The 14,832-nt window shown below is 43.4% G+C and overlaps 1 protein-coding gene across 3 annotated transcripts in view; it reads left to right on the top strand.

The window, feature by feature from the left end:
- The first annotated feature begins 1,061 nt into the window (after window positions 1-1,061).
- The window catches only part of SMOC2 (SPARC related modular calcium binding 2), a 145,926-nt gene continuing 132,155 nt past the window's right edge, over window positions 1,062-14,832 (top strand). For all 3 annotated transcript variants that reach the window (XM_065680378.1, XM_065680377.1, XM_065680376.1), the window contains exon 1: window positions 1,062-1,706. In XM_065680378.1, the coding sequence (XP_065536450.1) occupies window positions 1,632-1,706 (75 nt within the window). In that variant the 5' untranslated portion in view covers window positions 1,062-1,631. The remainder of the gene's footprint in view (window positions 1,707-14,832) is intronic.

Raw genomic sequence — 14,832 nt, 5'->3', positions numbered from 1 at the left:
ACTAGATGCCTTACTGGATGTAAGTCACACAGAGTCTGCCTGCAATTAACATCTGCTTCTCTCTGCGTTGCTTCACTGGTCACGCAGCTGCTGCTCCGGAGAGTGCACTCCATCCCGAGCCCTGGCTGAGGCGTGTGACCGCCAGGCTGTGACAAGCCTGCAGGGTCAGATCTGGACCCTTGGGGAAATTGTCCCCTGTGCGCCGTGAGCGTGCCACTTAGCAGCCTCCCTAAAGCTCTTTCACACCCCCGTCCTCTCCCATAAATGCGTACCCCCTGAGAGCAAATCAAGTCCTCATAGCTTCGGACTCCCTGGTATCACCACTAAACCGTGGGGATCTACCTCTGCAGGCTGGCAGCGAATCGCGGGTTTCAGGGGAGGAACGGGGAACTCTTTCATTGACAAAGTTGCAGTAGAAGGGTTTCTTTCAGGCAGCTGAGGGGAGGAAATCCTCTGGCGATTCTCAGTAAGGAAATAATAAACCACCTCTATTTGACTCCTAAAAGATAAGTGGGAAAAGCGCAAAACCGTCGGAAGTTTTCACTTAGCGTTTACTGCACGTGTAGCGGCAGCCCTGCTGCGACTTGCATCTCTCCGGTGTACCCTGCTCCTGGCAGGGGCAGGCAATACCCGCTCCTGCCTAGCCAGTAGACCTGGCAGCCCTCCGCGATGCCCTGCTGCCGGCCCCTGCCCCTCAGGACACTGCTCTTTGGTTTTTGCCCCTCCAGAAACCTGGCTGCCTCGGTCCTTGCTCCTCTCCCTACCCCGATGGTGCACCGGCGGGTCTCAGCGGGCGGACGGCGGTGCCACGGCCGGGGCTCAGAGGGAGCGTGTCGGGGTGCATCGAGGCGCTTCCCATCGCGTCCCAGCAGCGACAGGGGCTGTCAGTATTTGCACATGTTGATTCAGCAGGAGGCGTGGGGGGAATGAGCCCTGCGGGGGGAGCAAACCGGCGCCCCCCCGGGAGCACCGAGGAGGGTTAATCGTCGAGGACCTGTGGGTCTGGGAGGAGAAAGCGGAGGCCGGGCTGGGGAGGGGGGAGGATAAGAGGAAAAGGGGAAGAGCGGCTCGGTGAGGTCGCACACCGCCAGCCTCTGCAGCTGCGGCAGTGTCTTCCCGCGGGCTCCCATACTGGAGGGGTAGTGTGAGAGGATTCTCCCTTCCCGTCCCAATCTTTTCCTCCCGCTTCTCCCACCACCGGGAAGACGAAGCGGCAAGGGAAAGACAGCGATTCCCAGGGATAGACAGCAGCCCTTGTGAGGCGGAGGGAGGCACGGCGCCCCGAGGGAGGCGGCGGGGTCCGGCGGATCCCCTCGGCAGTGCCTGGGCGGCTAGACGGCGAAAGGGGAGAGACTGAGGCTCGGGAGCATCTCCGAGCCGGGGCTGGCTCGAGTAGCGAGGGAGGAACACGGAGAGAGGGAGAAACTGCCTCCTCCCAGCTATACACCCGTCCCCAAATTACAAGGGCTGCGGTGGGGAAAAAGAAAATAGAAGACCAAAACTGGGACCTCCCAGCCGGAGCGATTGAAAAGGAGCCAGAGTAGGAGTCGGGGAGGGGGAGCGACACCCCAAGGAGAGTCCCCCTCCTCCGCTTCCCGGAGCCGCTCCGTGCCCACCGGCTCTGCCTCAGGATGTGGGTGCCGCTGCTGCTGCTGCTGCCGGAGCTGTTGCCCGCAGTGCCGGCCCAGAAGCTCTCCGCCCTCACGGTAAGCACCCCCAGCCCGCCGCCGGGCGCTGCTCCCCCGGGGCGCACCTGAGCGGGCCGGTGCTTTTAGCCGGGCGGCGTGCGGGCCTTGGCTGCCTGGAGACAGGCGGAGGACGGAGCCCGCAGCCCGGCGGGGAGCCCTGCCGCTGCTTGTCCCGCACCGCGGGGCGCGGAGAGCGGCTGGCACCGCCGCCCCTGCGCGTCTGTCCCGGGGAGCACACGGCCCGTGGCAAGCTAAGTGGAAGTTTACTGTGGGTCTCCGCAGAGCTTCGGGCCAATGTTAATGTCCGCGTTAGTGCTTTTATTTTCCCGAAGCGGAATAGTGCTGCAGTGAGGTCTGCTTTTGGACCGTCTTGGGTTGACCGATTTGACTTTATTTTTAATTAGAAAGCGAAGTGAAACAAGCCTCTTTGGCTATCGCAGGCTCCGTGGTGCTAAACATGGAACTCTGCTTAGAGATGGGTGAGCCAATTCATTAGGCTTGCTAAATAAGCCATAAGCACTTCTCTAGCCAAGACCTGAGGTTTGCAGCTAACAGCTCGGTTCAGTCTTCTTGTAGAGCTTGCAGTGTTTGCAAAGCTATAATTAATACAATCTGCAGAAATAAAAACATTTTCCTTAAATGTGTTTTTAAACAAGTGCTTGAGTAAACATAACGGACAGCTAGTACCTCTTTCAAGCTGTTTTTAAGTGTTTTGGTGAAGGCTCTGCCCTTTGGAGTTTGTTATGTTAAAGTTACAGGCAGTTGCAAAGTGAAATAGACACCATTTTTGTCTAAGTCTTTCATAAAATTTCTGTAAAATACTGAAAGTTGGTTTCTTGTCTTTTTTTTTAATTTCCTTTTTTTTTTTTTTCCCCTTTTTGAGTAAGGGGGGATAGAGAAAGCTCAAGGACACATGGCAGTGGGGGATGGCTGAGCTGATCATACCTGAAATGCTTGACAAAAAGTTTTGCCTCCTTGTCTAATTTTTGGTGGGAAATGATTTGTAGATTCGAAGCTGCTAACTGAAACCTTGAAGGAATGAGTTTGCTCCATGAATTTTGTATTGTGTGGCATTTGAAAGTGTGGGACAGATGAAGTCAAGTGATTCTCATCTCTTTAAGCACCTCATTTGATGCACCCCTAAGCTGTCAGGTGATATGTACTATTACAGTTAACAGGTTAACATTGCAATTTAATTCCAAGCTCACTTTCACAAATGTGCAAGCAGCATTTACAAGAGATTAAAGGTTATATTCTTTCTTCTGCACATAAAAAAGTGCCAAATATCAATGTGGAGGTAAACTGGAAATGCTACCAAAACTTAATTTGTCCAAGTGTGAAATAAGACTGATTATGAGTGTTTTATCGTCTTTAAATGTTCCATGACCCAAATGATGCCAAAGTCTTTTAGCAGATGTATATAAATCACTGCTGAATCTAACTGTCATTTGGTGAGTGGTTGCCTGCCTCACAAAAGGGAAGAAAAATTTGGCCAAGGGTAGGTGCACAAACTCTTTAAAAAAATAAATGTCATAGACTTGTTCAGATGTATTTGACTTTGGTGTAAGCTGAGAGATGTCTGAAGTCCCTCTGTTACCTCTTTCACCTCTTCAGAGTGTGTGTTGCTCATCTCTGTATCATGTAGTAGTGTGCATCTTTACGAACCATGCCTAGAAAAGTGAATCCTGGTGGATTCTCCTCCTGCTACCAAAGGTAATGGCTTTGGATATGTTATGCTTTTGGGCTGAATTAAGCTTGAACATTTCAATAGGGGTAGCTAGCTTTGTTAGTAAAGAACTCTAGGTTCTCCTGTTTTTCTGCTGCCTGCGCTCTTCTTTCAGAGATGGCTAACCTGCATGAATACTAGCCGACATTAGAAATGCTTCCATAAATTGGATAATGAACAGACACCCACAGGAAGAAAACAGCACACATACACTACACTCATACACACATACTTTTTTCATCTTCTGGCAAGACTAAACTTTGTATGAGGCAGGTTTATTTCTACTGTTTGTCTACTTCCCTGTTTAAACAACACCAACAAAAGAGCAATGCTATTACAGCAACAAATACCACAGCAGTAAATCATTCTTTACTCCTGCAGTCATGTTGCTTACAGCTCACAGACTGCAGAACCCCTTCCATTGTATACCTTTCTTAATATTTATGGATAGTATCTGCGTAATTCTAGGGAAAAATAAGCCAAGGCTGTGTAGAAAGACCAAGAAACTATGACTTTTATCACCTGCTGTACCAGTGTGTGATGACAGAGAATTGCCATTCTTTTCTGCACAACAGATAAAGATTTTGGTTTTATTTGTGGTAAGAAGAATAGCAGAGAAAGACTGGTATTTTCACAAATAACTAGACACCATGGGGACAAAGCATGTTTCTCTGTGGACCCAAGTTTCATGAAAACTGCAGGATGGTATGAGGAGGGTGAGCACATCGCTGATGGTATCGCACTGTCATGAGTATAGGCAGCTTGCTTGCCAAGTGGTGGAAATATCAGGGGCACAGTCTCTCTAACTGCAGTGGTAAATCTGCTATAAGATGGACCTTAGTGATGACACAGTAGCAAATTTAGTTTCCTCTAGCAAAAGTGTCTCTAAAGTTAAGGTCATCTTCCAAAAGACGACTGCATGAATCAGAGTTTTTTTCCTTGCCTGGGTGTTGAACAGCTCTGGGTTCTGAGTGATAAACTGCATAATGGCTGGGCAGGGAGCAGGGAGTCAATGTCTGTCTTTATGAATATTTTCATCTGTCTGAAGAGATTTCTGTGCTGTTTAAACTTTTATGTCCTTGCTGGTTCCAGAAACAGAGCAAGTATTTGCCATGGTTTAACCCTAGTTGGCAACTAAGTACCACGCAGCCGCTCACTCAGCCCCCCTTCTCTGCTAGTACACCCTCTCAGTGTTGTAAACCATGACATGTAAACTTCCAGTGAAGACTTTCAGTAGTTTACAGAGCTGTACCCCTGTTTTGTCAGGAATAGTACTTTTGCATTTCACTGCGGCAGAAATGCTCAGAAGAGCCACCCATATCTGTATTTCAGGTAAATACGTGATTGTCAGATGTTGGAAGTTTTACGGTAGTCCACTAGCAAGACATTAATTTTCATACAAATAACACCTCCAAGAGATTCCTGATTGCCTAACTTGCGACTGCAGGTCTACAGGGACTGATGAGCATATGGCTTCCTATAACCTTGATGATAGCCATCAGGACACTTTAAGGCAGGTGGATTCATCAGAGTAGTCAGCAAGTAGTTGTGATGCACCAGGCAGTCTAGAGTCTGGTCCCCTTGTCTTTACAGCTATATCTAAAGTGAGTGTATGAGTGTTATAACAGTTCTTTCTCTGCTCAAACTGTGGACTCAGTCAGCACTCACTTGGGTCCCTATCTGTGTGCCAGGGTAGAGGAGGAGCATGAGAGGTGGGCTGATGCACACCTGAGTCTTCATTTTGGAGCCAGGATGTGCATCAGGGTCCACAAGTTTAGAAGTTCTTATTGGTTCACTCGGTTAGAGATAGCCCAACATGACTTTGAGTTTGTACCAGTCTTGGCCTCTTGTCATCAGAAAATACTCTTTGCTAAAGTTGCTCCTAGACTCTGCTCTTCTGAGTAGGAGCATATTGCAATGATAAACAGAGTGAGGGGAAACACAGTATTCCACTTCTGAATTGCTAACTGAGCCACAGTTACAAAGATACAGCCAAAGAGTATTATTTAGTATTATATTTATTGTTATTTCAAATAAACAAATACTGGCAACAGAACAATGGCTTTCATTCTGGGAAGGTAGGCTGAGAGCAGTCTCATAAGAAACGGTAAGATCTGGAGGGACTCTAGCCAATTTGGCTGCTCCTGGTTTTTCCTCCCCTTGTGTCAAATACTTATGTAAAACATTCTTACATTCCAAAAAATACCTTAAGTATCCTGTCCTTTTGCCTTGTTTATGGAAAGGCAGGCAACAGTCTGCAATACTTGTAAAGTGTTAGAATATTTGTGCAATGCTGAATTTTTATTCTGATCTGTTAGATGCACAGTTTATTTCTGGGTGTGTGAAATCGATGAGAACTGAGCCTTATTGATGTATTAGGGGAACAGTCATATCTTAAAGATATAGGTACTTTTGTTTTGAAACACAGTGTTTTAAAGAAAGCCTGTTTTGTTGTTCAAATAAGTAAGTTTATGATCATGTCACTTACCAACACACTGTTTATGCTGTATTTTTTGAACCATCAGCTCATCTTGTATCTCAGTTGCAGTGTTGTGTGTGTGCATGTACTTGTACAAACAATAGTGCTGCTTATTTCAAAATCTTGATGACTTAATCTACAAACTATCTAATTTTATTCTTTCAAAGCCTTGCTGAACCATGTGTCCTTCTCAATACAATTTTGATCCTAGATCTTACAAAGAAAGTTTGCTTGAAATTGCTTCTTGAAATGAACACCTCTGCCTGTTAAAAGTTTCTTTCATCAGAGGCTGAAAATTTCAGGGAACAATTGTTTCCTTTTTATCCCTTGGCACAGGTTTTGTGAGTATTCAATAGCATTTAATGCACTGGATAGCTTCCACAACACTCACCAATATAAGACGGACCACTAAGGTAGTTCAGTAAAGCGAAGCTAAACACAATCAAAGCTTTCCAAGTAAAGGACCTATTTGGATGGCGTCTGCAAACACAAACATTTGGAAAAGTTACTCTAATTGTGACTGAAAAACCAAGGCCATAAATAAAACTGTAAGTGGCTCCAGATCCTACCAGCATTGTTACTGCAAATGGGCATTGGTACAACCAAGGGTACATCAGCTCTGAAAATAAAACACTTTCAACAATGCTTCCTTCCAATAAACTCTCAAGATACTTCCCACTAAGAAAACAAAAACAAAACCTGGGAGAGTTATTATTGAAAGAGTCAGCAAATCTTTTGATCAGGGGTTAGAAGTAATTTTTCTGCATGCAGCCAACATAAACTGTACCTTATAATGTGAAAGTCGTAATGGAGATGGCAGGTTGACTGCACAACCATAAGATTTTAAAACTGGAATTCAATAGGAGCAATGAACGTGGGTGGGGAGGCAAGAGAAGGACAGAGGAAACAAACAAAAGTGTAGATCATGCGTATTTTGTCCAGTTGTGGTGCTCTCATCCATCCCCCATTTCCCACTGAATACCTCGAGGAACAGCTGTATGTATTCCTTGAGAGCTGCTAAACCTCAAGGTTTGGTTCATTTTGAGAAGCCTCCAAAAGTTTAGCTGCTATCCAAAACCTATCTGAACCCTGTTCGTTTGGAAATTGGGCTACAAATCTTTTCAAGACCTGGCTCACTCAGGACCTCGCTAGTGTTTCCATTTCTTCGGCCAGACCAGCCTCACCACAGGCACAGCCATTTTCATGGTATTTTGGTACTTCCATTTCCTGTCAAGCCTGAGACCAGGAAGTGCAGAGGCGCCTGAAAATTAAAAACTGAGTAAGAAAGAGTTGGGATCAAAAGCCTATTTTTGAACGGCAAATGAAGGTCTGAGTTTGGTTTAAGAATGGCATTTTGTATCTGAACAAATTCATATGTTCTTGGGGAAGCTGCAGGATGAATGGAGGTTACATTTTGCAAAGGATTCAGGGTTTTCCAAACATTTAGTGTATTCTTTAGGATCAAACCCCAAATGCTTCGTAATTTTCTGGTTGATTCAGTATCATGTTTTGAGGTAGGTTTTAAAAAGTTCTGATGAAAGATTCACGATGAAGATCATTTCATGGTGAAGAGTTGGAATGCTTTCTTCAGAAATAACATAGCCAAAATGTTTTTTGACAGTGTGAATAATGCCCTCCCCTCCTCTGCCCCTCTACTGTCTTCTACAACAAAATCCTGGCAATACAAATCATTTTGGTCTCTATGGCCCCGTGTAGTCTAATGGGATATGCTTCTGTTGATGTTTCTCTAGCCACTTCTGGTTGTTAATTGATAATCACTGCCCTCATATTTTTTTACAGTGATAGATAAAACACTTTCCAGTGCAACGCTAGCCATGAGCCTGAAAAGAGGAAATGCTTCAGGAAAAAACTTGAAGTTTGCAATCATAATATTACCTAGCATAATTTATGCTGATGGAAAAGGAAGGATAACTTAAGATGCAGCAAGAAATTTGCCATAAACAAAAAACTGAGCAGAGAAGAGCAGGTATAGCTTTTTTTCCCAGCACTTTTCAGATCTTTGCCTAGTTGCCCCATTGCACAGCGAATTGGTCTGAATTGTAGCCATTGGTGCGGTGCAATGGTGTGCATGGAATACAAGGATACAAACTGGTTATGGAGAGGTGAAAGCTACCCAAAAGCGTATGGTTTGGTATTAGATTGATGTGGTAACACTTGGCAGCAGAGGGTTTCTTAATATGACTTTACCAAATTAGGAATGGTCTTCAAAGAATCAAAGTTAATGTAGCGTCACATCTTAACCACAGAACTCATGAAGTAAAGTTTGTGTGGAGTCAGTCCCCTAAACACAATTTTTAGCCAGTTCTTGCAGAAGAAATTGCATTGGTGACTTAGTAACTGCCCTTCAGTGACTTTTTTTTTCTCCCCTTTCTAATTTATTAGCTTTTAAAAATGGTCACTGAGTATTTCATCAGCTTCTGAGAAGCCAGGCTAATAGAGAATACATCCTAGAATTCTTGTTGGGATGGAAAGAGAAAACATTTCCTGAAGGCGATCCTTTCCAGCTCTCTTCCTGGCTTGCTCAGTGTGCTGCTAGAAAACTTGCTCAAGAATGTTTGCCTCATACCTACCCAAAACCTAGGATTTTGTTTTCTTTCATTTACTTTAAGCTGCTTGTTCTGTCATCTTCTGAGTTACCGAGTGAAGATTTTCTTTACTTCTGTTTTACCTTAAATTTGTTTTGAGGATGTAATAGTATACTTTCCTGTCCTTTAGGTGTTTGTTTTTAAACTGTATACAAACTAGCTGTTATACATATGCTATAAATCTTTGACTGTCTTAGAGCACCAAGAGTGCTTAAAACAAAGAAAAACTCCATTGCTCTGGAATGCTCTTTTTATTTATGCCATGGCTGCATGCTGTATTTTACAGAATTTTAGGATACAACTCCTGCTGTAAAATATTCACAGTTTTTTTGGGGGCTAGATTTATCATACGTTTATCTATATTCTGACCTTTGTTGAGTATTAAAGCAAGATAATGTCACTGGATAAGCAGTGTAAATGGTCAGGAGCAGTCTGTACATTCTTTGAAGTGAAAGTAATGTCAAATAAAGAAACATTTTAATGCTAATCAGGATGGACTCACCACAGTCCTGGTAGCAAGCTGCAGTACAGAGAAAGCCTACAGACTGCAGGCATGTGTGGATATCAGGGAGGAAAGGCAACGGCTCAGTTTCATTACCTTTCTCTTGCTCTTGGCTGGAATGAAGTGGAGGAGTGGTGGAGTTTAGTCTGAGTGAAGGTCTGCCATTGAGTTTCATTACTACTTTGAAGGAGGGCCAGAAAGGAGGGTGACATTTTGGTGGGCACACAAACCATTTAACTGTATTTTCACCATAACACGACCATGTGCATAGCTCAAAGTGTGTGATCTGCCTGGGAGATAAATCACGCGATCTAGAGAACCTTTTTCTTTTCTAGGTGCTGCTCTTTATAGTGGCATCTTTCTGCTAATGTAAAGCTTAGGGTCTGGGACCTCTTTCTGGAGAATACAAGGTGAAAATACAGCAGTGGTTTCATACCAGAAAGGCTGAGTTACTAAAATGTGGGAGCTGATACATGCATGAGGCTGTGAGGCTGATACACACGTGCCATGCTGGCTGCAGTGCACTTGCCTTTGTCTTGACTTCCTATAGGCATCCAAACACCCTAGATTCCCTTTTGGCATGGTGAGGTGAACCTAAGGGTCACAAAAGGAGTGCTATTATCAGAGGCAGGTGTTGTAAGGACATGTTGAACATGGCTTCCAAACTAGCTCTAGGTCAGTTGCCCCAGTAAATATATTTGTCCTCATGTCCATCTGCATAGCTGAAGAATTATTTAATGCATTTAATCACAGTGTTTTAATTAGTTCTAATTTGCTTTAGCATCAACATTGATGCTACTTAGTGCAGCCAAAGGGATGCCAATGAAGCTGACCTATGCTCTGTAAGGTTGGTTACTGTTTGCCATCTTTTTATGCCAGTAGTGCTGTATAGCACTGCTCAAGACTGGTGGGTAGCCATCCTATGGACTGATGTTCCTGTTAGAGTGAAAAAATAACTTTTTTAAAGTAAAAATTTTTATCAAATAAATGAAATCAAGTAAGTAAAACCTGGTCCCAAGTGAGCTACCTTGTAACAGAAGAGAGTATGTATTCTAAAGATGCCTTTGTCTCTGCAACTGGATTCAGAAATAAAAAAGTCTAGCCACAAAGAAACTAAAGAAAGCTTTGACTTGACCGTACTTTTATTTGTTTAGTAAATTATCTAGTTTTTCTGAGAGGCAGCCGTCAAAGACTTCAGAGACATGAGATTGAAAACCAGAGAGGGGAGTCTATACAGGTCCTTGTGCTTTTCTCCTCCTGTCCATTCGGTTGCAAATACAGCCCCGTGGCATCACTTGCGCAGCATCCTCAGGGGCAGGGAGGTCAGCTGTCTTCTGTGACACTTCAGGGATCCACCACGGGATGGGGTACAAGAGCAGCACGGTCTGCTCGGTCCCTGCTGGAACGCAAATCTGAAATGGAAAACAAATCTTAACAGAAACTATTGGAAGGTAGAATACAGTTCTGTGAAAAGAAAATATCTTTAATGGCATGGCTTGCCATGACATTAACTAACCATTAGCACTCGTGAGAGCTCAGAGCAGCCTGGTGTGGACTACAGGGAAAATGTCATCTAACATATGAGCTGCCCTTGACTGTGGGACACCAGGAGGGGTTCAGCCTGCAGAAAGTGTATGACTTGGTCATTTCATTGCATTTATCCATACTGTTTCTTTTTGCACTATTTGATGTATGAATTCTGGTGAGAAAGACAAAACAAAGTGGACAATTTATTTTCCACACTGTATTTAATGGGATTATGTTTCCGACTGTGCCCTCCTGGGAGGGCAGTTTTCAAGCATGTCAAATTTTTGATAGATATCAGCCTAAGTGGATTTAGTTGCAAATCTGAACTTTGAACAGGAGGTTTTATCTTTCCATTTTGTTTCCTCCTTGAAAGGTACCATAAATTATGTTTCTGAGAGGAAGGGAAAGATTTTTTGAAAGAAGTGTTCATTTGGTAAGTTGCTCTTCTGTTCAAGTTTCCCCTTTCCAGGTGCTGAGTGACTCCCAGAGCAAAAGTTCTGTCATTGCTTGGTGATGGACTTCCATCAGTTTGCAATAAAATCACAAAGCAATATTAATGCACTGATAATTGATTTCTTTCTCAAGGAAAAATGGCAAAAAGCAGAATTCAAATGTCTATTTGTCTGCATCCAGTGCAGTAATATTCTCTAGTCCAAAATGGGTGCCAGTGCTGCTCTTCTGAGATGTCTGTGTTTATGTATGTTTATGGATGCAAGACCAGATGAGATCCAAGGCAACGAGAGAGTCAGAATTGTTTCCTACTAGATGGCAAAGACAGATCTGACACCAAGATGGAATGGCTGATATAGATCGCTTTCTGCATCTTGGTGGCTGCTGAAAACCCTACAGAAGAAGGATAGACACAGCACTGCTGCGCTAACTGGTGGGAGAATCACCGATTCACAATAAATGTAGTGTTGAGGTAAAACCAAAGAAAAGAGCTGGCAGAAACTGATGGTGGGAGCGAGGCCAGAGGAGCTCAAAATTGCCCTCCTTTGTGACTCATGGTTTTGACTGGGCTGTCTCTGGCCTCTGCAGACCTTTCTCCAACCTTCTGCTTCCCCATACAGTTTATCTTCCTTCCTTAGTATATCTTCTTCTTCAGTATTTATATACCTTGCCTATTTGTAGACTGTAAGCGATTTGTACCATGTTTTAGGCAAAAGAGTCTCATTCTTGGTTGGCCCTCTTGGTATATTATCATTATCAGGTTCAGTAATAAATAAGAGTAGATCTTGAATGACACTTGTTTACAGATAATGCTGAACACAAATAATAGAGGGTATACAAATCGCGTCAGCAAGCAGTTGTGGCTGCAGTCTGCTTCTTTACATCCTCTACACAGTATTCAGGCTGCTTCTTAATTTTTCTTTTTCATTTTTTTTTTTTAACCTAATATACCTTTTGTAAAGAATTGGAGCACTCAATTCAGCAATACAAGATGAAATGAGCAAAAGGGTCTGTTCCCTAGTCTTGTCATGCTGCTGGACAAAGAGTTCTGCATAGTGCAGTGGGCCAAGTGTCATCTGCTTGGTATTTCCTGACTTGTACGAGCTTAGCGTTTCAACCTTATCATTGCCCTGAAGCTGGGGTTCTCAGGCTGTGGTATGTGTTTCCTTTCATGCTGCAAAATTCTTTCTGCCCTAAAGAAAAAAAAAAAAAAAACAAAACTAAAACCAAAAACCCTGAACCAATGCAGCCTGGTCTTTCCTTCAAAGAATAAAGGGAATATTTGTATGTAGTTCAGCATAGACCTGGGAGTTTCTTTAACCACTGCTCTTCCCTACCTTTTCTTGAGGGAGAAAACAAGATTGGTCTGAATGCAAGGTACTAACATCCTATGGTTGCAGATCAAAGAGCTGAGATCTGTTCTTGCTGCTACATTCACCACCTCTTGAATATGCTGTCTTTTTCTGTAGCAGCAGCACGAAGAACCCTCTGGGAAAAGGCTCTCTTGACAACCTCAGAATGTTGTGGAGCATTATCAAGGAGCACAGATCTTCCTATAGGCTACCTGGGGCTTCAAAATGTTACCCATCAGCTGCAGTAAATTCCCTAGATTGCCATCTCCTACCTTAAGACTACCCATGTCAGTTATATATGTATTTGCAGGGGTCTACTATATACATTCCCATGTAATGCTTTTCTTTCTTTTGTTTTCCAACAAGGGGAAAAGCCACTTTTTATGTGGTTCAAAATTCCCATATCGGGCGTTTAAATGGGATTAATAACCAGGATTTCATATTTTTTTTTTTTCCTCTGGAGTTTATGCAATTTGATCTGGCCGCTTTGATCTGAATTAGTTTTTCTGTGTGTTTTGGTCTAAGGAAGGGGATGATGCACAGGAGATTAGTATTAGTTTTCATTTGACAAGCTTTCTAAGCTGTTAGGTTTTGAATGTGTTGGAGATGCTGCAGGGCAGCTGTGTTTGGTAGCTGATAAATCTGTGTTACCTAAAGACTGAAAAGAACACAATCTCCCTCAAAATCTCAGATCAAGTCCACTTCAGGAACTGCCTCAGGAGACTGTTTTATTTTAGTAGCTCTCTTGACCATCATCCTAAATGAATAGAGAGAGCTTTTACTGCTGGAATTGCTTATTATGACAGAAGCAATCAAAAAGTTACACAGTTTCTCTCCTTCACACAAAACCAAATAATTTCTTAAAAACCTGCTATCCTGAGTCTTCTCTGCACCCCTGGGTGTGAGGAGACACCAAAATGAGATTCATTTTACAACCATGTCAGGAAATCACACTCATTTCATACAAGTAAGGAGCACCCAGAAGTGTTCAATGAAATTAGGTGGTTACAACTAGGACTAGTCCAATGTAAAAACTCACTGTTTCCACCTGACTGCAGTTAAAGCAGTGTCAGAGGTGCAGTGAAATTCCCTGGAGGGATCTTCATATAAATGAGTTAAACATTAGAAAGAGTGTGCATGATGGATGGACAAGCCTGAGAGAAATGACAAATCTATCAAAGCTGCAGGGGGTCAAAGTTCATATTCTACAGCTATTTTGTGGTATGCAGGATGTCCCTCAGGAAGAGCCCCGCAGCTATCTGCTGTCAACAACAGCAAAGCAGGTGTGCACGTGTGTCTGGGAGAGGCAGAGATAGATGCTTTCTATTTCTCATACCTGGTGTTTCTTGTTTGAATGCAGGTCAACACCTTTTGAAACTCTGTGATTATTTTCTTAATGTTTCTGGTTTTGCTAGAGCACTACTGTTTAGAGAAGTGACATTCAGATGTTGTTAACAAAGTACAAGTGGAGCTGATTACTTAATTTTGTATCTGTTCTTTGTGACTGTAAAAGGGCCTGAGGGCTGCATATGTCATGTGCACACATTCTGTGTCCTGCATTGTTTAAAAAGAGGTGGGATGTGTGCCAGGTGTCTGCAAGGCAGCTCAAATAGTGGAACAGCGTGGGTGAGGGGAAGTGAGACAGTTTGCCCCTTTGTATGCTGTTTTTAGAGATCAGAAATGATTCTGACTTACCATGATGCAGACCTTTCTGATAAAGCTCCAGCTTCTGTCCTGGCCCTCTGGAATATCAGTTTGCTTTTGTATACCTCATGTGATTTGGAGAGTAGAAATGTCTGAGACAAGCACTCAACATAAGTAAGTTTGGAGCTCTTTTATCATGTCCTGTGTGTCATGGATAGAGCTGCTGCAGGTGTAGCTGTACATGTGTGCCAGAGGGTTTGTATGATGGCAACTTACTTTCTTGAATCAACCTTGTCATCACGTTTGTGTTTCTTATATATTGTTGACAAATGCATGTGGCTACAGAACTTAAAGTTCCACTGAAATAGCCACTAATCTGTGAAATAAAACTTGATAAAATCCTGTCTGCCTTTCACTGCAGGGCAAATACAGCTCACTCTCTTGACAGGAGGTTGATAAGTTGGAGCTAAATCCCACATCCACCAAAACCATTATTACAAGACTGTTGGTTCAGTTTTCTTTGGTGAAAATCATGGTTTTGATCATGGCAGCAAGGAGAAAATCTCTTCCAAGACACAGCAATTTTTCAATGACATGCTGCAGGAAAGCTCCAGAGACAGTTCTGGGAGCCAAAGTTTGGCTGAAAGATAATACCTGAATGTGGTGGAGGCACTGGGTCAGGTGAAAATAGAAGCGAGCACAACCTGGAAGAGACAGTAATCAAGGTCAACAGAATGGGGAGCTGTACTCAATGCAAAAGTGTGGGGAAAAAAAAACTCGAATCTCAGCATTTTTTGGTTTTAGTTTTGTTTTTCTTTTTCCTGAAGTGTCGTCCTTGTTCCAAAATAAAGTGGGCTG

The sequence above is a fragment of the Lathamus discolor genome, chromosome 5, assembly GCF_037157495.1.
Source record: "Lathamus discolor isolate bLatDis1 chromosome 5, bLatDis1.hap1, whole genome shotgun sequence".
Lineage (NCBI taxonomy): Eukaryota > Metazoa > Chordata > Aves > Psittaciformes > Psittacidae > Lathamus > Lathamus discolor.
Note: the sequence above shows the minus strand (reverse complement) of the source record. Positions and strands in the feature narration are given on the sequence as shown.